This window comes from Mytilus galloprovincialis, chromosome 14, assembly GCF_965363235.1.
Source record: "Mytilus galloprovincialis chromosome 14, xbMytGall1.hap1.1, whole genome shotgun sequence".
Lineage (NCBI taxonomy): Eukaryota > Metazoa > Mollusca > Bivalvia > Mytilida > Mytilidae > Mytilus > Mytilus galloprovincialis.
In genome coordinates, this window is record NC_134851.1 from 51,673,907 (window position 1) to 51,697,040 (window position 23,134).

Genomic DNA, 23,134 nt, shown 5'->3' on the forward strand with positions numbered 1-23,134 from the left:
GCTTGTATTTGTATTCTCTAGACTTTCTTGTCTGTCAATAAATGGAAGGTAACAAATAGCTATTATTTGAGAACTTTGCTCAGTAGTTTTATGTTCAATTCATAAGTTATCGAAACTCATTTCTGCTATTTCAACTCCAGCAAGATAGAGGTCTTTGTCTGAACCAACCGGCAGTTTAAAAAAGAAGATGTCGGGTAGATTGGATGAAAATTTTATTTTTTAAGACTAAGTTGACGTTGCACAATGAATCTTTATTGTGCACATTAGGTTCAATCACTTAAAATTTTTCGGTTGCTTCTGGTTGTCTGTACCATGTTTAAAAGCATGCTTATTATGAGACTTACAACCAAATCAAAATATGGAATGTTATTAGTTATCAAAAAAGGGGAAAACAACCTTGTATATACATGTATAGATAACAACCATGATTTGAAGAAATAAGGTATAAATAGTAACTCTTATTGGTGTTTGGTAGATGAATTAGTGTACAGGTCATGTATTAGCTTTAAAATGTCGTCCACACAATATCTCCCACTCAGCTGTTATAGCCGAGATGGATTTCTCCCTCTTTGTAGGTTGTCAGGTTTGTGTATATTTGTAATGGTAACACTGATATTATTTTCTCTTGTTTTCTACCTCATTGATATCCTTACATTCATATATAGATAAGACAACTCTCCATCCAAATAACAATTTATAAAAGTATACCATTATAGGCCTTCAACATGGGCTCACATCGAACAAAAAGCTATAAAGAGCCCAAAAATTACTAGTGTAAAACCATTCAAACGGGAAAACCAACGGTCTAATATACATGTATACTGGTCATTGAAACTACAGTTACAGATTTCTAAAGAACTTATTCTTGTTGTATTATTGTGTTCATCACATGCGTTTAGATATGCCATCTGCAAATGCCGTGGAAATGTTTCAGTTATTAATTTCTCATTCAGTTTTGTTTTCAGCACATGCCTTTGCAAATGCCATCTTAGAATCCCAGATATTTTTTAAAGTTTTTAATTTCTCCATTGTTTTTGTTTTTAGGACAAGCATTAGCAGGTCCATCTGAGAATGCTAGAGAATTGATAAAATTTGTACGTTATTTTATGTTGACGGAACCATCAGATGATAAATTCAGTGTAACTGTAAGTACAGACATTAGACATGTTTGTTGCTTCTGTGCAAAAGCCTAATTTTACATAATGGGACTTTGCCTCTAGTTTAAGGCAAGCTTTGTACTGACTTTAATATAAATGAGTAAATACAGATGTGGAGGTTCACAGAACCTCATGACTACTGGAAAACAAAGAAAAATCTCATGTATTGACAAAAACCTCATCAATGTTAATTTGATATATGATGTTGTCAAAAAAAAGTGTAAATCCTAAATTTCAACCTTTTATTTTACGTGAGATCACACAAGAATAAGCATTTTGGTAATTGTACAAATGAGCATGAATTGACAATAACAGTATTTTTGTGATATACATAAGAAATATCTATCAATACTAGATTTTGTACTAATTTTGTATTTGTTTTTTGTTGTTCTTCTTTTTGGCACATTAAATCATTCTTGAAGTATTCGTAAATGCTCCATAAGTGTAATAACTGACTGTGTCGGGATTAAACGTGCTTGTAAGTTCAAAACTTGGGATAGTCAAATATAACATGCTCAACCCTCCCCTGACCGTGGACATTGCTGGAAGAGGACATCATAACAAAAATCAGTTTGAAAGGAATTAATTATCAGATTGAAACAAAGATCAAAAACTAAAGAAAACTAAAAAATAAAATAGACCACAAGTACCAATCTAAAATCACAGGCATATATGTTCCTTAAAAAAATTATAACATTAGCCTTTTTTTAAATACAATAGCTTTTCCAATTGCTGAAATAATTTCTGTTACATATTTTGAACTTTGTAAGTCTGCCAGTAGTTACCTAAGACTTATTATACTTATATGTGAGAATCATGTAAAAACAAAAAGGAAAATATTGTGATACGATAAGTAGATGTGATGACAGACTTGAAATTAAGACATATTCTCTAGATCTAGGTAGCAATTTATTATTATTTCTTACAGCTGATAGAGGATGTTATGTCCTTAATGGATAATCTGGCTGTCTGGGATGTAGAATCAGATGGAGGCTGGAAAGAAATGGCTCGACTGGGGTTAAATCTACTGATACTGTATGGTCAGTTTCCTGATGTTGAGGTAGGTGGCTCAACTGGGGTTAAATCTACTGATACTGTATGGTCAGTTGTCTGATGTTGAGGTAGGTGGCTCGACTGGGGTTAAATCTACTGATACTGTATGGTCAGTTTCCTGATGTTGAGGTAGGTGGCTCGACTGGGGTTAAATCTACTGATACTGTATGGTCAGTTTCCTGATGTTGAGGTAGGTGGCTCGACTGGGGTTAAATCTACTGAAAATGAATAGTTGGTTTCCTGATGTTGTGGTAGGTGGCTGGACTTGGATTAAATCTACTAATACTGTATGGTCAGTTTCCTGATGTTGAGGTAGGTGGCTGGACTTGGGTTAAATTTACTGATACTGTATGGTCAGTTACTGATGTTGAGATAGGTGGCTGGACTTGGATTAAATCTACTAATACTGTATGGTCAGTTACTGATGTTGAGGTAGGTGGCTGGACTTGGGTTAAATCTACTGATACTGTATGGTCAGTTTTCTGATGTTGAGGTAGGTGGCTCGACTTGGATTAAATCTACTAATACTGTATGGTCAGTTACTGATGTTGAGGTAGGTGGCTGGACTTGGGTTAAATCTACTGATACTGTATGGTCAGTTTTCTGATGTTGAGGTAGGTGGCTCGACTTGGATTAAATTTACTGATACTGTATGGTCAGTTTCCTGATGTTGAGGTAGGTGGCTCGACTTGGATTAAATCTACTAATACTGTATGGTCAGTTTCCTGATGTTGAGGTAGATGGTTGGACTTGAATTAAATCTACTGATACTGGATGGTCAGTTTTCTGATGTTGAGGTAGGTGGCTCAACTTGGATTAAATTCACTGACACTGTATGGTCAGTTTCCTGATGTTGAGGTAGGTGGCTCGACTTGGATTAAATCTACTAATACCGTATAGTCAGTTTTCTGATGTTGAGGTAGGTGGCTGGACTTGGGTTAAATCTACTGATACTGTATGGTCAGTTTTCTGATGTTGAGGTAGGTGGCTCAACTTGGATTAAATTTACTGATACTGTATGGTCAGTTTCCTGATGTTGAGGTAGGTGGCTCGACTGGGATTAAATCTACTAATACTGTATGGTCAGTTTCCTGATGTTGAGGTAGGTGGTTGGACTTGAATTAAATCTACTGATACTGGATGGTCAGTTTTCTGATGTTGAGGTAGGTGGCTCAACTTGGATTAAATTCACTGACACTGTATGGTCAGTTTCCTGATGTTGAGGTAGGTGGCTCGACTTGGATTAAATCTACTGATACCGTATAGTCAGTTTTCTGATGTTGAGGTAGGTGGTTGGACTTGGGTTAAATCTACTGATACTGTATGGTCAGTTTTCTGATGTTGAGGTAGGTGGCTCGACTTGGATTAAATTTACTGATACTGTATGGTCAGTTTCCTGATGTTGAGGTAGGTGGCTCGACTTGGATTAAATCTACTAATACTGTATGGTCAGTTTCCTGATGTTGAGGTAGGTGGTTGGACTTGAATTAAATCTACTGATACTGGATGGTCAGTTTTCTGATGTTGAGGTAGGTGGCTCAACTTGGATTAAATTCACTGACACTGTATGGTCAGTTTCCTGATGTTGAGGAAGGTGGCTCAACTTGGATTAAATCTACTGATACTTTATGATCAGTTACTAATGTTGAGGTAGGTGGCTCGACTTGGATTAAATCTACTGATACTGTATGGTCAGTTTCCTGATGTTGAGGTAGGTGGCTCGACTTGGATTAAATCTACTAATACTGTATGGTCAGTTTCCTGATGTTGAGGTAGGTGGTTGGACTTGAATTAAATCTGCTGATACTGGATGGTCAGTTTTCTGATGTTGAGGTAGGTGGCTCAACTTGGATTAAATTCACTGACACTGTATAGTCAGTTTTCTGATGTTGAGGTAGGTGGCTCGACTTGGATTAAATCTACTGAAAATGAATGGTCAGTTTCCTGATTTTGAGTTAGGTGGCTCATCTGGGGTTAAATCAACTGATACTGTATGGTCAGTTTCCTAATGTTGAGGTAGGTGGCTCAACTGGGATTAAATCTACTGATACTGTATGGTCAGTTTTCTGATGTTGAGGTAGGTGGCTCAACTGGGATTAAATCTACTGATACTGTATGGTCAGTTTTCTGATGTTGAGGTAGGTGGCTCGACTGGGATTAAATCTACTGATACTGTATGGTCAGTTTTCTGATGTTGAGGTAGGTGGCTCGACTTGGATTAATTCTACTGATACTGTTTGGTCAGTTTTAGGATGTTGATGAAGGTTGCTTCTTAGATGGTTGTAGTTCCTTGTGAAGACCTGCAAGTTTAATTTATGTTCATTTGAGGTCTGCTAAATGTGGGTTTAAAAATATTTTTGAATAAGATTTGAAGTAACCATTATATTGCTGTTTTGATTATAGTAAAGATTGAACAGTTTTGAAAACCCCACTTAAAAGACATCTCAAAATGACAGAAATTGTGTGAAAATATTTCTTGATCCTTGCTTAGTTCAAAGAAGAATGTTTTTGTTTAACATTAGTATGGTATTGGTAATTAAAATAAAATTGTAATAAATGATTGCTTTGTGATTTTTTTGTTGCATTTTTCTCATACAAATACTTACATACAAAATACAACTTTTTGAAAATTGTTATCAACTTCCTGTTTACAGATTAATTAAAGCATAGGTGTCCTTTGTGGGCAGTAGCTCACAGTTTTACTTGTTGTTACCTTGGCACCTTATGTTGAGCACCTATCAATAATCAAATAAAAAATGTTTTTAGTTAACTGTTATGTATCTAGTTCAAACTTACTTCTAATTTTATTTTATAGTTATGTGCAGTTGCAGCTGCCAAACTTCACATGTTGGTACAAACAAAACTCATCTCTAGTTCAGCTGAAGCCTCATACCTGATTGGAAATTTGAACAGCACTATTCAACAAGCAGTGAAAGGTACTTTTATACCCCATTTATTGGCATTATGTTTTTTGGTCAGTGCATTTGTTGTTCATGGATTTGTCCATTCTTTCAGTTGGTCGTCCTTCCACTTGTTCTTTTAGATTTTTTGGTCAAGATAGTTTGTAATGAAGTTATAGTCCAATCAACTTGAAACTTAGTACATATGTTTCCTATGATATGATCTTTCTAATTCTTATGCCAAATTGTTTCCTTTTGGATGGTCATCAATTTTATCTTTTTTTTATATTTGACAATAAAGAGCTAGTAGAAAAAGCAAATTTATCTGTGACTTATATGTATAATCTTTTATGGTTTTGATGTTTTTTTTAAATCTTTAAATATAAATAATTATAATTCATTAAAAATTGTTTAAATCCCTTTACTCTCAATTTGTCATACTTCTCCCACTAAAGGGTGATGACACAGGAATAGAAATATGGTCAGTACTGGCGTTTTTCCAAACTGGCAGCAAACCCTTGCCAAAGTTGGTCCTGTAGAATGTACAAGTAAGCAGCCATGTCTGGTCAGATGTTAAATTTGATACCTTCTGTAGAGAGAGTGCCACACTCTCTGCATGTTAAGAACCAGTAATAGGCTATATTTGCAGACATCTGTTGTTTTGCTTTACAAATTTGTTTTCTCTGTCATTTGTTTCAGACAGCAGATAGTTTTTGGCAGAATAAAACAAAATGTCCTTGATTCCATTAAATAGATGTTTTATAAAAAAGACTCTTTTCAACATTGATGATGGGTTATCATGGAAGCAGTGATGATTTCTTTTTTTCTGTTTTAGAAAAGACGGACAACTATTCCTTCCTAATCACAGTGATGAAAGCTTTGATAGAGAAAGCTCATACATTGTTATCACTGGATATGCAGCTTCCTAACCTGCCTACGCTGTCCAGAAGTCCATCATTTTTCGATGATTTTAAATCTTACTGTTTCTCTGAAGAATGGAAAATTTTTATGGAAAACTATGTAAGTTTGTTTGTCAAGTTTATGTGCAGGCAAACCTAAAGTTTACTATGCAATAATACTGTATATGTACTTTTTTCACGGTGTATTTACTTTCATGAATTTGGCAGAAGGTATATTTTCATGAAAATAAGTACAGGCAAACAAAAATATGGTGTTCATGCATATAAAAAACCTTGAATAGAATATCCCAACTGATCTTGCTCTGCATGTTTAAAATGAACACCCTCAAGAGCCTCATTTGAACTGTGAACTGTAAAAACAACATGAGTGATCCACACAAAAAGCTAATTAAGGACTAAAGATATCACAGAATGTATAAATAGAAAACCCATGAATTATTTCTATTTAAATAGGACCATTGCAGCAGTTCTTTTCGATGGAAGTGCTCTTTTCAAATGCAAATATTTGCGGTTCTTATGATTTAACACATATAATATACTGTATAATATTGATGTAAAAGACAAAAAAAACTGAATTAGTGACATGCTAAAAATATTTACAATAACATACAGTATATCATAATAATATCTCACATGTATGTGGGTCTCATTTGGGGTCTAAGCGTGATGCGGGATTGCTGATTTTTTGTAAGCATGACACGTGAAAGTCAAATTATTGTGTCGTGAAAACGGGAAATTTGGTCTAGCGGGACACGGGAAATGACAAAAAATGAGAATTGCTTATGTACATAGTGTAAGCGGGATACGGGAATCTGACAAAACAGTAAGCGGGATCCAGGATCGGAACCCCCATGTATTATCTCTAGAAGAAATCATCATTATGAAGGCTATTACTATCTTGAATGATTTTAGCTGGAATGTTGTAAAATGAAGTATTAACGAAGATTTTTATTCTTGACACAGGTAACACCACAAATGGAACACTTTACAGAGAGTGCCTTCAATGAAGTGGATCAAGATACAAAACTGTTCTGGTCAGACTGTAAAAATTTGATGATGGAGAACTTTCACAAGCGCAACAGGGAGCAAGGCGAAAGTAAACTCAAATTTCAGGTCAGAACATACTCAGTCTCATAAGTGGAATGCTAAAAAAAAATTAGAAAATTAAAGATTTAAAATCACTCAGAGAAAAAAAATAAACATTAGAACTCAAGCAGAAAGAGTAAACATTTAGAACTTAAGAGAAAGGGTAAATGCTATATCTTAGAAGAAAGATAAGAATCACACATTGATATTGGAGGAGGGATTAGGAGATTTTAAATAACTATTTATCCTGATTTAAATATCAATATGTGATATTTCTGTTACATAATGCTCCCTTGTGAATATTTCTTGTATTATGATTTAAAAACATATAAGCATTAGAACTCAGGAGAAAGAGTACACATCATACCTGCAAACTTTCACGATTTAGGTGTGTATTACACGATTTTGACCCTTTGTCACGATTGCATGATCGTGATTGTGAAAAACCCTCTAAAACACGATTTTGTGAAAATCTACATGACAAAATATGATGGTTCCCGATTTTGAACTGTGTCCAAGGAAGTCATTCGTGTTCAGCCAATCAAATTCTATGTTTCTCATGATCGAATTAATCAGCCAATCAAAAACGTTTTCTCTCAAGATAATTTTAACATCCTAGATTTTGAACTTGTTTTGATTTCCTCTGTTTTTTAAAATCGTGAACATGGCAAATGGTTTTTCACCTGCAAGGAGGTTCTTACACAGAATAAGAATAAAAGCATGGCTGATAGACAAACTTCAACGATGCAGTACTACCATAAAGATAATAAATAGTAGTTTATTCACTAATTTATTGAAATTACTCTTGCTGTAACAAATGATATGTATTTAATTAAAATACCAAATCATTTAATGTACTATTCTTTATTTTTCACATGGACAAAACAAAAAACCCCACATGAGGAATCCCTTAAATGAGGGACTTTCCTTAGTCAAGGCAGGGATGATTCCAGGTGTTTTCAAATGGATACCTTGAACATCAAATTGGGAATTTGTATTCTAATTGGGAATTTTTTAAGCATAAAATATAAGACGAAACAACATTATTTTCCTGTAAAAACGGAAAATGTATATTATTAATTTTAACCTGTACACTGTTGTTCATGTAAGTTGTAACATTTTGAATAATTCTGGATGGGCTACTGTTATTACATGAATATCATTGAACATGATGCACTAGTATATCATCTTAGCTATAGTTACCCAGGCCTATTACAAAAACATATATTTCAGCTAACATAAACCACTGAAAAAATCATTCATCCAGTATGTTTTCAACAGCAGGTCATCTTTATAAATTTACCTTGATTCAAATGGATTTCAAATTGAACTGGTCAATTGTCAAATTCAGAAAAGCAATTACAAAAGTTCATATACTTAATTGATAAGATATTTAAAGCATTGAACCAGTGTTCTTTAAAATTATTTGGATCATGTTCAAAACTTTTGAAATAGGTCCATAATGACATCGTATTTCATGAATGGTCTATCATCAACATTATTTGCAAAAAACGCTCAAACTTTTGTCTTTTGAGGAAATAATTTCTTTTACAAAACAAGTTTTCATCATATTATATAACCGGCTCTGCTGGGCGATCTGCTTTTACGAGATTGGTGCCCATTAAACTGAATCCATCAATGTTATATCAAAATTTGAATTTGCTTCCTGCCGCGGTCCGCTTTGACACCCATTTTTATCAACCTGATGGGCAATCTTCTTTTACAAGATCGAATACTCCCATAACATATTAATCAATTGAATTCGGCTGCTAAAACCGTTTGCCACATGTTGTCATAGTTAAATCGTTGTTAATAAAATGCGGTTGTAAACAGCATTCTTATCCGGATTTTAAAACGTTTTGACAACAAACTATGAAAAATTATAGTTGCCTTATATGGTGACAGAAACTTTTCCGGAAATATGGATTTTTATTTTATTTTCCTGAATTGGGAATTCATTTTCATGTACATTTTTTTGGGGCCGCTGGCCGATTTAAGGGCCGCTAAGCGGCCCTAAACTATATACTGGAATCATCCCTGCAAGGGGGCATTTTACTTCTGTGAAAAATAAAAATGAAAAATGTAGATTTTTATTTAACTTAAAAATAGGAAATTCTGACATTATATTTAGAACTACTTTTCTAAATGTAGGGTCCAATTATTTTGAAAAATAAAGAAGATATACATGATATATTAGGCCAAGAACATACCAAAATTCTTGGACATGTGTTGACCATATTATACCAGATAGATCATAAGATGTATAATTCTCTGGGAAAAGTTTCTTCAAATAATATGAATATCAGAATATGTGCTCATCTTTACTTAAAAAGTGGTTTTTAATGTCCTTACATTGAGGGGATACCCCTAGGTGTTGTTCCCAACCTGATAAAGGTCTTTCTTTGTGCATAAATTTAAATTGGAAAAGTCAACAATTATTTAATATCCTTACACATGAAATTAATTCCTGGTCTTACAGCTACATGTTCCTCTTTTCTACTGATATATAATAACTAGAATCATGCAAATAAACTTTAGAAAAGGCATGTAACCTCATCTTACAAATATGCAATTTTCTAGACCACAAAACAGCACACCCAAAATAGTCATCGCAAAGAATTGTAACCTTTGAAATTGTTGTCGCGCACTAAAACCCCCATGGGCACTTTCAAAACTTGGCAGGTATGAAACATTATATCTTAGGAGAAAGATAAGAATCACTCTCTGATATTGGAGGAGTGTGTAGGAGATTTTAAATAACTATTTATCCTGATTTTAATATCAATATGTGATACTTCTGTCAGATAATGCACCCTTATGAATATTTCTTGTATATATATTTCTAGAGTCAGATATTTGATGTGTATAAGAACAAAGCTATCAATGAAGAAAGACGATTCCAAAATGTTGCCATTCACATGAAGAATCAATATTCCTCTACAGTTAGGCAGTGGAGAGCAAGTAAACGATTCTTTACAGGAGAGACTGGTGCCTGGGCTGAAAGGTGAGTAGTAGAGGCAGTGGAGAGCAAGTAAACGATTCTTTACAGGAGAGACTGTGTCTGGGCTGAAAGGTGAGTAGGAGAGGCAGTGGAGAGCAAGTAAACGATTCTTTACAGGAGAGACTGGTGCCTGGGCTGAAAGGTGAGTAGTAGAGGCAGTGGAGAGCAAGTAAATGATTCTTTACAAGAGAGACTGGTGCCTTGGCTGAAAGGTGAGCAGTAGAGGCAGTGGAGAGCAAGTAAACGATTCTTTACAGGAGAGACTGGTGCCTGGGCTTAGAGGTGAGTAGGAGAGACAGTGGAGAGCAAGTCAATGATTCTTTACAGGAGAGACTGGTGCCTTGGCTGAAAGGTGAGTAGTAGAGGCAGTGGAGAGCAAGTAAACGATTCTTTACAGGAGAGACTGGTGCCTGGGCTGAAAGGTGAGTAGTAGAGGCAGTGGAGAGCAAGTAAACGATTCTTTACAGGAGAAACTGGTGCCTTGACTGAAAGGTGAGTAGTAGAGGCAGTGGAGAGCAAGTAAATGATTCTTTACAGGAGAGACTGGTGCCTGGGCTTAGAGGTGAGTAGGAGAGACAGTGGAGAGCAAGTAAATGATTCTTTACAGGAGAGACTGGTGCCTTGGCTGAAAGGTGAGTAGTAGAGGCAGTGGAGAGCAAGTAAACGATTCTTTACAGGAGAGACTGGTGCCTGGGCTGAAAGGTGAGTAGTAGAGGCAGTGGAGAGCAAGTAAACGATTCTTTACAGGAGAAACTGGTGCCTTGACTGAAAGGTGAGTAGTAGAGGCAGTGGAGAGCAAGTAAATGATTCTTTACAGGAGAGACTGGTGCCTGGGCTTAGAGGTGAGTAGGAGAGACAGTGGAGAGCAAGTAAATGATTCTTTACAGGAGAGACTGGTGCCTTGGCTGAAAGGTGAGTAGTAGAGGCAATGTAGAGCAAGTAAATGATTCTTTACAGGAGAGACTGGTGCCTGGGCTTAGAGGTGAGTAGGAGAGACAGTGGAGAGCAAGTAAATGATTCTTTACAGGAGAGACTGGTGCCTTGGCTGAAAGGTGAGTAGTAGAGGCAGTGGAGAGCAAGTAAACGATTCTTTACAGGAGAGACTGGTGCCTGGGCTGAAAGGTGAGTAGTAGAGGCAGTGGAGAGCAAGTAAACTATTCTTTACAGGAGAGACTGGTGCCTTGGCTGAAAGGTGAGTAGTAGAGGCAGTGGAGAGCAAGTAAACGATTCTTTACAGGAGAGACTGGTAATTTAAACCATAGATGAATATGATTAACAGGAAAATCTGAAATTAGGGATATTTTTTTTCATATTAATTATTATTGCCTGGATAAGACCTTCATTTTTTATGAGATGGAATTCAAATGGTATGTTGGATCCTCTGATGAGGTGGATGATCAGAAAAGTCTTATATTGGGTACCATTTTATTGGGAGAGGAACAAATGATGTGCTAGTGAAAAAGTGACCCATTAGTTGTCTTGTGTAGAAGAAATGTTGTATATTTGTAGGAGTCAGGGAGCACTTCAATGAAAGACCCATTAGTTGTCTTGTGTAGAAGAAATGTTGTATATTTGTAGGAGTCAGGGAGCGCTTTAATGGAAGACCCATTAGTTATCTTGTGTAGAAGAAATGTTGTATATTTGTAGGAGTCAGGGAGCACTTCAATGGAAGATGTCTAACCAAGAGAACTTCTCCAGAATGAGAGTAAAGTTAATACCTAACTATAATTTTGACCTGCATGTTGAAGCCAGCAGACAGAGAGATAATATAGGTATGGAAGCTGCTTTTGTACCAGGATCATTTATATAAAAAGCTTAAAACAATACTTTTCAAATACTTAGTACAAATTGCTTATTTCTTGATCAATTTCAATGGGGTTTGGTTTAATTCAAAGTTTTGAATTGCTGGGGTTCTTTGAAATGTTGAACCTAACCATGTGTTTAGCCTTTTAGCTCACCTGGCCCATAGGTTTAATTGAGTTTATCTCATCACTTGGAGACTGTCGTCCATTGTTGTTAACTTTTACAAAGATCTTCTTTTGGGTATCATTTATTTAGTAACATGGAGAAAACAAATTACATTGATAATATTATTGACACTGATGAAGGCTATTTGCTAAGCCGAAATATTTGTCAACATGATGATTTTTGTTGATCCTGCAACTATTGTTGCAAAGTGAGACATAGCCATCCTATATTCCATTGTCGTTGATTTCTGGATTTCTACCAAACTTGGACAGAAGCTTGTTGATGATCATAAGATAGTATACAGAAATTAAATTTGATAATAAAAATTCTGTTTATCTGTATTTTACTATAAATGGACTAAGTTTTTCTGCAAATTAACATTACATGCACTCTGTGGTTAAAGTTTTGAAAATTTTTATTGAGACAACACAACCTGCACTGTGTCCATTACCTTAGACCACTCGTCTACCTAGGCTGAACATAATTCAGCTTTTGGTGGCCTAGTGGTACCTTTCATTGTCAGTAGAATCTAGAATTGTAACACTGTACATGATACATTAGAAATGAAGATGGAATTGATTTCAAATATATACAAATAATGTAGATTCAGAAATTATTGCATGCATTTATAATTGCAATTTTGTCATTTTAGACTGAAATACGATTTTGATTTTTATGATTTTGAGAAAAAACCTGTTTAATTCATTTAAAATATTTCAAAAGGCAAGTTTAAATCATTGCGTTCACGAGTTTCTTGCATTTTTTACAATAATAAAAACTTCGCAATAATTTCTGAATTTACAGTATATATAAGTACATTTAAACAAGTGACAACTCCACGACAGATCCATCCATTGGATCACCAGTTAAGGTGATACATATCTGAACACACATATTATATGTATTATTACTTATTTATTAGGTGTTAATGACTTAGATCCATCAGATCAACTAAAACAGTTAACTGTAACCAAGGAAGCCTTGGTTTCCAAGGAGAACATTGCTGATGACATCATAGGAGATGAAGAATGGACAGCAGTTAACCCAGACGGGTAAATGATTTAACTATTAAAATTGTACTTTATCAGATTGACTAGGATATTTCCTATTTAGATCTTTTATATCAAAGTACACAAGAGTATTCATCTATGTGAAACAAAAATGAACAGTGTTTTAAAGTGTATTTAAGGTTGCAAAGCCAATTGACAATACTCAATTCCTTTTATCAAGACTATATATATATTTTGCATATACATGCAAATGTAACCAAGGAATACAAAAAAATCTTTAATGTGTAGAACCTATTCTTCTAACAGAAAAAAAATGATTAACTGCTTTAAATTCATTGCAAAATTGAATTATTTATTTTATCTGCAGAACTGATGGTCCTAATGATAAAGAAAAGTTAGTGTTGTCTGAAGAATGTCAATTGATCACTATGGTGAATGTATACCAAGGTCGACTAGAGGTCACCACAACTCATGTTTATTTCTTTGATTGCAGTACAAACAAAGAAGAAGGTGGGTTAATTGTTTAGAAATATTTATAAGTACTATCTAGTTTTAATTACCTCCCCTTGAATTAAACATGTGCTTTACTTTATTTCTTAAGGAAAGATAAAAATCTAATTTTCACAAATTTTTAAACCATTTTGCCTATATATTATTTTATTGTAATTCCTCTGATTCCTTTCGGTTAACAAGTTTATGACAAACTTTTTATGATATTCATTTCTTTATGTACAACTCATAATAAAACTCCACAGACATGACATGGCATTATCCATGAATTCTTTGAACCATTGATTATTTCTCAGAACAAACACAAGGATGTGTCTGTTTACTGGTACAAATGGACCTTGTTGGGCCAAATTAGTTATGTCACAAATTTGTATCGGTTTGAGCAAGGATCCAGAAATTTGTTCACACACTTTTGGTTATTTTGAGATTTCTTAAAAGTTGGTTGCCTTGTTTCAAATAGTCACCAGATTCATAACAACAATGAACTTGTATAATTTGACTTTTCTACCTCAGGCCTAGATTACCTTAGCAGTATTTGGCAAAACTTTTAGGAACTTTGGTCCTCAATGCTCTTCAACTTTGTACTTTATTTGGCCCTTTTAACTTTTTTGGATTCGAGCATAACTGAAGAGTCTTTTGTAGACGAAACGCGCGTCTGTCGTATATACAAAATTTAGTCCTGATATCTATGATGAGTTTATTGACTGTGTAAATATTTATACCTTTAATTATAGGTGGAGAAGACTTCAAATGGGCCTTGTCTCAGTTGAGAGAGATACACTTTAGACGCTACAACTTACGCAGAAGTGCTTTAGAATTGTTTCTCATTGATCAGACTAATTATTTTCTTAACTTCCAGAAGAAGGTGAATATATTAAAACCTTAAAAGGCATTTATATGAACAACTACACTTATGGCAAAATAATGCCATCCAAAACAATCATACTTACCAATTAAATACATTTCTTTCAGTAAATGTCTGATATAATCCAACTGATCTGACTAAAAAAAATGAAGTTCTTATTTGGACAAAAAGTTGGAACTAATACTGGCACACAATACAGTTATTAAAGTGACTACTTTGACAAAAAGCACTTAATAAATAAAGTTTCATTTCTTTGACATTAAATTAATTTACATGTTCTGTCTTTTTTCTGAGCTTTATTGTGGTCTAATGAACGTCAGATGGTTATTACACTAACTACAGAGATAGCTCAGCTCCTCCCACTTTAGTCCATTAATGTTCTTCAAAGCTATCACTGTTTTTTAACTGAACCCAAATACAAGATTTAAAAGAATAAATGTAAAAATATGAAGTGACCTTTTTATATGACCGCAAAAATTAATAAAAATTTGGTCGTATATTGGTATCACGTCGGCAGCATCGGCAGCCTCGTTCGAAGACAGATTGTTTCCGGCTACTAACTTTTGAATAAGCAAAAAGAAATCAATAAAAATTTTAACACAATGTTTATAACCACAAAATGAAACTTGGGATTGATTTTAGAGGTTATGGTCCCTAAGGTTTAGGAATAAGGGGCCCAAATGGGCCAAAAACAGCATTTATCTAGTTTCAGGACAAAAAAGTTGTGTATTAGTATTTATATTGTTCTGATATTGTACCACAATGTTTAATATCATAAGTTGAAGGTTGGGATTTATTTTTATTGGGCAAACAGTCTAGGAATTAAGGGCTAAAAAGGGGCCAAAAACAAGCATTTTCTAGTTTGAAGACTATTACTTGTGTGTAACTGTATGGATCTCTCTGACATTGTACCACAAGTCTCCATATAACACAGGGAAGGCTGGGAATCAGTTTGGGGTTAATTTTCCAGAATATGTAGGAATGAGGGGTCAAAAAGAAGCATTTTTCTAGTTTACAGACAGTAACTTTTGTTTAAGTATATGCATCTCTATAATTTTTTACAAGAAGGTTCAATACCACTAAAGAAAGGTTGGTATTGATTTTGGGAGTTATGGTCCCAATAGTTAAGGAATTAGGGACCAAAAAGGGGGCCCAAAATAAACATTTTTGTAGTTTTCAAACAATAACTTATGTTAAGTGTATGAATCTCTCTGAAATTAAGCCACAAGTTTCCATACCATGAAGGGATGGTTAGTATTGACTTTGGGTTATGGCTCAAAATGTTTCGGAATTAGGGGCAAAAAAGGGGAAAACTAGGAATTTCTGGTCAATGGACAATTAAGACAATTTAAAAGCAGTGTAAGGGAGGTAATTCTAAAACATTTAATATACAATGTTGGGTATGTTCGGATTTACCTCCCTTACACTACTTGTATTAAATTATGTATAAAAAAAATGGCAGGTTTTGGAATAATTGCAAAAAAAAAGGGGGTGGTAGTTATTTTCAACTTTTATGCCCCACCTACGATAGTAGAGGGGCATTATGTTTTCTGATAAATGCGTCTGTTCGTTCGTTTGTCCGTCTGTCCTTCCGTCCGTTCTTCCTGCTTCAGGTTAAAGTTTTTGGTCAAGGTAGTTTTTGATGAAGTTAAAGTCCAATCAACTTGAAACTCAGTTCACATGTGCCCTATGATATGATCTTTCTAATTTTAATCCCAAATTAGTTTTTTCACCCCAATTTCACGGTTCACTGAACATAGAAATGATAGTTCAAATTTCAGGTTAAAGTTTTTTGTTACGGTTGTTTTTGATGAAGTTGAAGTCCAATCAACTTGAAACTTAGTATACAAGTTCCCTGTGATATGATCTTTCTAATTTAAATGCCAAATTAGAGTTTTTACCCAATCACAGTTCACTAAACACAGAAAATGATAGTTCGAGTGGGGCATCTGTGTACTATGGACACATCCTTGTTTTTTCTTCAAATTTCTCAAATTCTAAATTTTCGAAAAGTTAAAAGAAGAAATCTTTAATTGCACAATATTGCTCAATAGATTTGTAAGATCTTGATATTTGTTTTGTGTCAGAAACTCATACTATGTCAAAAATTTGATCGCAATCCAAATTCAGAGCTGTATCAAGCATATTGTTATGCGTTTACTTTTCTACATTGGCTAGAAGTATAGGGGAGGGTTAAGATCTCATAAACATGTTTAACCCCGCCGCATTTTTGCGCCTGTCCCAAGTCAGCCTCTGGCCTTTATTAGTCTTGTATTATTTTAATTTTAGTTTCTTGTGTACAATTTGGAAATTAGTATGGCATTCATTATCACTGAACTAGTATATATTTGTTTAGGGGCCAGTTGAAGGACACCTCTGGGTGCAGGAATTTCTCACTACATTGAAGACCTGTTGGAGACCTTCTGCTGTTGTTTTTTATATGGTCGGGTTGTTGTCTCTTTGACACATTCCCCATTTCCATTCTTAATTTTATTGAATGTTGTGTCCATACTTGACCCAACTGTTCAGGGTTCAATTTCTGCAGTCGTATAAAGCTGTGCCCTGCAGAGCACCAGGTTAGATGTTATAAACCAAATCTTTTACCCATTGATTGCCTTTCATGGTTTTTATACGACCGCAAAATTTGAAAAATTTTTCGTCGTATATTGCTATCACGTTGGCGTCGGCGTCGTCGTCGTCGTCGTCCGAATACTTTTAGTTTTCGCACTCTAACTTTAGTAAAAGTGAATAGAAATCAATGAAATTTTAACACAAGGTTTATGACCACAAAAGGAAGGTTGGGATTGATTTTGGGAGTTTTGGTCCCAACATTTTAGGAATTAGGGGCCAAAAAGGGCCCAAATATGCATTTTCTTGGTTTTCGCACTATAACTTAAGTTTAAGTGAATAGAAATCTATGAAATTTTGACACAAGGTTTATGACCACAAAAGGAAGGTTGGGATTGATTTTGGGAGTTTTGGTTCCTACAGTTTAGGAATTAAGGGCCAAAAAGGGCCCAAATAAGCATTATTCTTGGTTTTCGCACAATAACTTTAGTATAAGTAAATAGAAATCAATGAAATTTTAACACAAGGTTTATGACCACAAAAGGAAGGTTGGGATTGATTTTTGGAGTTGAGGTCACAACAGTTTATGAATTAGGGGCCAAAAAGGGGCCCAAATAAGCATTATTTTTGGTTTTTGCATCATAACTTTAGTATAAGTAAATAGAAATCTATGAAATTTAAATACAAGGTTTATGACCATAAAAGGAAGGTTGGGTTTGATTTTGGGAGTTTTGGTCCTAACAGTTTAGGAATAAGGGGCCCAAAGGGTCCAAAATTGAACTTTGTGTGATTTCATCAAAAATTGAATAATTGGGGTTCTTTGATATGCCGAATCTAACTATGTATGTAGATTCTTAATTTTTGGTCCCGTTTTCAAATTGGTCTACATTAAGGTCCAAAGGGTCCAAAATTAAACTTAGTTTGATTTTAACAAAAATTGAATCCTTGGGGTTCTTTGATATGCTGAATTTAAAAATGTACTTAGATTTTTAATTATTGGCCTAGTTTTCAAGTTGGTCCAAATGGGGGTCCAAAATTAAACTTTGTTTGATTTCATCAAAAATTGAATAAATGGGTTCTTTGATATGCCAAATCTAACTGTGTATGTAAATTCTTAATTTTTGGTCCAGTTTTCAAATTGGTCTACATTAAGGTCCAAAGGGTCCAAAATTAAACTAAGTTTGATTTTAACAAAAATTAAATTCTTGGGCTTATTTGATATGATTTATCTAAATATGTACTTTGATTTTTATACGACTGCAAAATTTGAAAAATTTTTCGTCGTATATTGCTATCACGTTGGCGTCTGCGTCGTCGTCGTCGTCCGGCGTCCGAATACTTTTAGTTTTCGCACTCTAACTTTAGTAAAAGTGAATGGAAATCTATGAAATTTTAACACAAGGTTTATGACCACAAAAGGAAGGTTGGGATTGATTTTGGGAGTTTTGGTCCCAACATTTTAGGAATTAGGGGCCAAAAAGGGCCCAAATAAGCATTTTCTTGGTTTTCGCACTATAACTTTAGTTTAAGTGAATAGAAATCTATGAAATTTTGACACAAGGTTTATGACCACAAAAGGAAGGTTGGGATTGATTTTGGGAGTTTTGGTTCCAAGAGTTTAGGAAATAAGGGCCAAAAAAGGGCCCAAATAAGCATTTTCTTGGTTTTCCCACTATAACTTTAGTATAAGTAAATAGAAATCAATGAAATTTTGACACAAGGTTTATGACCACAAAAGGAAGGTTGGGATTGATTTTGGGAGTTTTGGTTCCAAGAGTTTAGGAAATAAGGGCCAAAAAAGGGCCCAAATAAGCATTTTCTTGGTTTTCGCACTATAACTTTAGTATAAGTAAATAGAAATCAATGAAATTTTAACACAAGGTTTATGACCACAACAGGAAGGTTGGGATTGATTTTTGGAGTTGAGGTCACAACAGTTTATGAATTAGGGGCCAAAAAGGGCCCAAATAAGCATTATTCTTGGTTTTCGCACCATAACTGTAGTATAAGTAAATAGAAATCTATGAAATTTAAACACAAGGTTTATGACCATAAAAGGAAGGTTTGGTTTGATTTTGGGAGTTTTGGTCCTAACAGTTTAAGAATAAGGGGCCCAAAGGGTCCAAAATTGAACTTTGTGTGATTTCATCAAAAATTGAATAATTGGGGTTCTTTGATATGCCGAATCTAACTATGTATTTAGATTCTTAATTTTTGGTCCCGTTTTCAAATTGGTCTACATTAAGGTCCAAAGGGTCCAAAATTAAACTTATGATTTTAACAAAAATTGAATCCTTGGGGTTCTTTGATATGCTGAATTTAAAAATGTACTTAGATTTTTAATTATTGGCCTAGTTTTCAAGTTGGTCCAAATGGGGGTCCAAAATTAAACTTTGTTTGATTTCATCAAAAATTGAATAAATGGGTTCTTTGATATGCCAAATCTAACTGTGTATGTAGATTCTTAATTTTTGGTCCAGTTTTCAAATTGGTCTACATTAAGGTCCAAAGGGTCCAAAATTAAAATAAGTTTGATTTTAACAAAAATTAAATTCTTGGGCTTATTTGATATGATTTATCTAAATATGTACTTTGATTTTTGATTATGGGCCCAGTTTTCAAGTTGGTCCAAATCAGGATTCCATATCAAGTATTGTCAATAGCAATTAATTTTCAATTGCACAGTATTGCACAATAGCAAGAAATATCTAATTGCACAATATTGTGCAATAGCAATTAATTTTCAATTGGAGTTATCTTTCTTTGTATAGAATAGTAGTTGATAATATATGTTGGAAATTTGCCAGACATGACTATGATGTCATTTTCTATTTTTATTTGCCAATAACTTTATGTAAATAACTTCATTGGAAATTTGCCAATATAAAATGTTGCTGATGAAGCTTTTTTTCCTTATCTTATCTAAAATGTTTTTAGATAATGTATGTTGGACATTTGCCAGACATGACTATGATGTCATTATCTATTTTTATTTGCCAATAACTTTATGTAAATAACTTCATTGGAAATTTGCCAATATAAAATGTTGCTGATGAAGTTTTTTTTATTGTTTTATACAATAAACAATGTATATTCACTTTTACTACCAACCAATCTTTACCATTCAGTGATATCAAGCACTTTATTTTACATTTTAATATTTTATGATGTATTTAAAAGAGTAGTTATTGTTGCAAACTCCATTAGAAATTTGAATTGATATCAGTTTTGGAAAAAGGGAAACGGGGATGTGAAAAAAAAGGGGGGGGGGGTGAAATTTTTCTCATTTCAGATTTCATAAATAAAAAGAAAATTTCTTCAAACATTTTTTTGAGAGGATTAATATTCAACAGCATATTGAATATTGAATTGCTCAAAGGCAAAAAAAAACTTTTAAGTTCATTAGACCACATTCGTTCTGTGTCAGAAACCTATGCTGTGTCATGATCAACTATTTAATTTTAGATTTAAAAAGTTTGAAGAAGAAATCTTTAATTGATTTGTAAAATCTTGACATTTGTTTTGTGTAAAAAAAAACCATGTAATGTCAAAAATTTGATCACAATCCAAATTCAGAGCTGTATCACGCTTGAATGTTTTGTCCATACTTGCCCCAACTGTTCAGGGTTCGACCTCTGCGGTCGTATAAAGCTGCGCCCTGCGGAGCACCTGGTTGATTATGGGCCCAGTTTTCAAGTTGGTCCAAATCAGGATTCCATATCAAGTATTGTGCAATAGCAAGAAATTTTCAATTGCACAGTATTGCACAATAGCAAGAAATATCTAATTGCACAATATTGTGCAATAGCAATTAATTTTCAATTGGAGTTATCTTTCTTTGTATAGAATAGTAGTTGATAATATATGTTGGAAATTTGCCAGACATGACTATGATGTCATTTTCTATTTTTATTTGCCAATAACTTTATGTAAATAACTTCATTGGAAATTTGCCAATATAAAATGTTGCTGATGAAGCTTTTTTTCCTTATCTTATCTAAAATGTTTTTAGATAATGTATGTTGGACATTTGCCAGACATGACTATGATGTCATTTTCTATTTTTATTTGCCAATAACTTTATGTAAATAACTTCATTGGAAATTTGCCAATATAAAATGTTGCTGATGAATTTTTTTTTATTGTTTTATACAATAAACAATGTATATTCACTTTTACTACCAACCAATCTTTACCATTCAGTGATAACAAGCACTTTATTTTACATTTTAATATTTTATGATGTATTTAAAAGAGTAGTTATTGTTGCAAACTCCATTAGAAATTTGAATTGATATCAGTTTTGGAGAAAGGGAAACGGGGATGTGAAAAAAAAGGGGGGGTTTAAATTTTTCTCATTTCAGATTTCATAAATAAAAAGAAAATTTCTTCAAACATTTTTTTGAGAGGATTAATATTCAACAGCATAGTAAATTGCTCAAAGGCAAAAAAAAACTTTTAAGTTCATTAGACCACATTCATTCTGTGTCAGAAACCTATGCTGTGTCAACTATTTAATTTTAGATTTAAAAAGTTTGAAGAAGAAATCTTTAATTGATTTGTAAAATCTTGACATTTGTTTTGTGTAAAAAAAACCCATGTAATGTCAAAAATTTGATCACAATCCAAATTCAGAGCTGTATCACGCTTGAATGTTTTGTCCATACTTGCCCCAACTGTTCAGGGTTCGACCTCTGCGGTCGTATAAAGCTGCGCCCTGCGGAGCACCTGGTTTGATTTTCTTTTAATTTGCCAAAATGCCTTTAGGTAGGCAACTGATAAAGGGACAAAAAAATGTCCTCCTGGAAGCCAAAACCGCTATAAAAATTGTTGTATTGAACTAAACATAATCTTTTCATTGCTTGGTTAAAGTTTTTTAAAATTTTGATAACTTTCTTCGACTATCCTGGATTTCTACCAAACTTGGACAGAAGCTTGTGATCATAAGATAGTAAACTTTGTAAAAAAAATCTTGTTTCTGTATTTTACTTACAAGTGGACTTAGTTTTTCTGCCCGGAAACATTACATTCACTCTGTGGTTAAAGTTTTTATAATTTGAATAACTTTCTTAAACAATCCTGGATTTGTACCAAACTTGGACAGAAGCTTGTTTATGATCAAAAGTTAGCATCTAGAAGAAAATTTTGTTAAAGATATCGTTCCTGTTTTTCTATATTTTACTCATAAATGGACTAAGTTTCTCTTCCAGTTAACATAACAGTTAAAGTTTTAAACATTTTAAACTATCCTGGATTTTTACCAAACTTGGACAGAAGATTCGTACAATTAAGAGATAGTATCTAGAGGAACATTAATTTTATATTATTTTTTTTCCTCATTTTAGTTGAGCCTGCCAATAACAGCAAAAGTAGGCTAGTTGCTGGGTTCTGTGGAACCTTTATGAATTTTTTAATTAATAATCCCTATATTTATAATTAACTTCAGAAATTGGAGGTAGATCAAATTGGAATGCGTTTGTATTTTAAACAAATTTTTAAAACAAATTGTTAACAAATATTTGTATTTCACAGAATTAGAAGTAATTGATCTTGCATCTAAAAAAATTAACATAATGGTTTCTTTGTTTTGATGTAGTTGTCAATATAATTAAATGGTTTTACAGGTGAGGAACAAAGTTTACAGTCGGATTTTAAGTTTGCGACCACCAAACTTGATTTACTTTGGCTCAAGATCACCAGCAGAATTACTGAAGTCGTCAGGACTTTCTCAGGTAACTATTGAGAATAGTACAGTATAAGCCATGGAAGAATGTTTGGTGCTGAACAGAAAGATAGTTCTGATGATTGTTAAATATGTTTTTTGTATGCTCACACCTACCTATATTTGCATCTAACATAAGGGTTGTTTGTAATCAAACTTGGAGCACTTTTCTATTGAGATTTCTTTTGAGAATTTAAACACCAATTTTTAAAAAACTTTACCCAGATATTACTGTATGTACTTGCTTGTCTCTATATAATGAGCCATGTTATACTTGGGACAATTAGAGCTACTGTTCCACAGAAAAATTCCTTTTGAAACTATGTATTAACTTTTAGATTTATTCATGTAAATAATTATGAACATAATAAAAT

At 33.7% G+C, this 23,134-nt stretch overlaps 1 protein-coding gene across 6 annotated transcripts in view; it reads left to right on the forward strand.

The window, feature by feature from the left end:
* The window catches only part of LOC143058336 (neurobeachin-like protein 1), a 133,139-nt gene that overhangs the window by 70,360 nt on the left and 39,645 nt on the right, over positions 1–23,134 (forward strand). For all 6 annotated transcript variants that reach the window (XM_076231809.1, XM_076231812.1, XM_076231811.1 and 3 more), the window contains 11 exons: positions 1,045–1,145; positions 2,086–2,217; positions 5,026–5,146; positions 5,946–6,130; positions 6,994–7,143; positions 9,963–10,120; positions 11,765–11,889; positions 13,008–13,137; positions 13,463–13,605; positions 14,340–14,470; positions 22,663–22,770. In XM_076231809.1, coding sequence (XP_076087924.1) covers positions 1,045–1,145; positions 2,086–2,217; positions 5,026–5,146; positions 5,946–6,130; positions 6,994–7,143; positions 9,963–10,120; positions 11,765–11,889; positions 13,008–13,137; positions 13,463–13,605; positions 14,340–14,470; positions 22,663–22,770 — 1,484 coding nt within the window. The remainder of the gene's footprint in view (positions 1–1,044; positions 1,146–2,085; positions 2,218–5,025; positions 5,147–5,945; positions 6,131–6,993; positions 7,144–9,962; positions 10,121–11,764; positions 11,890–13,007; positions 13,138–13,462; positions 13,606–14,339; positions 14,471–22,662; positions 22,771–23,134) is intronic.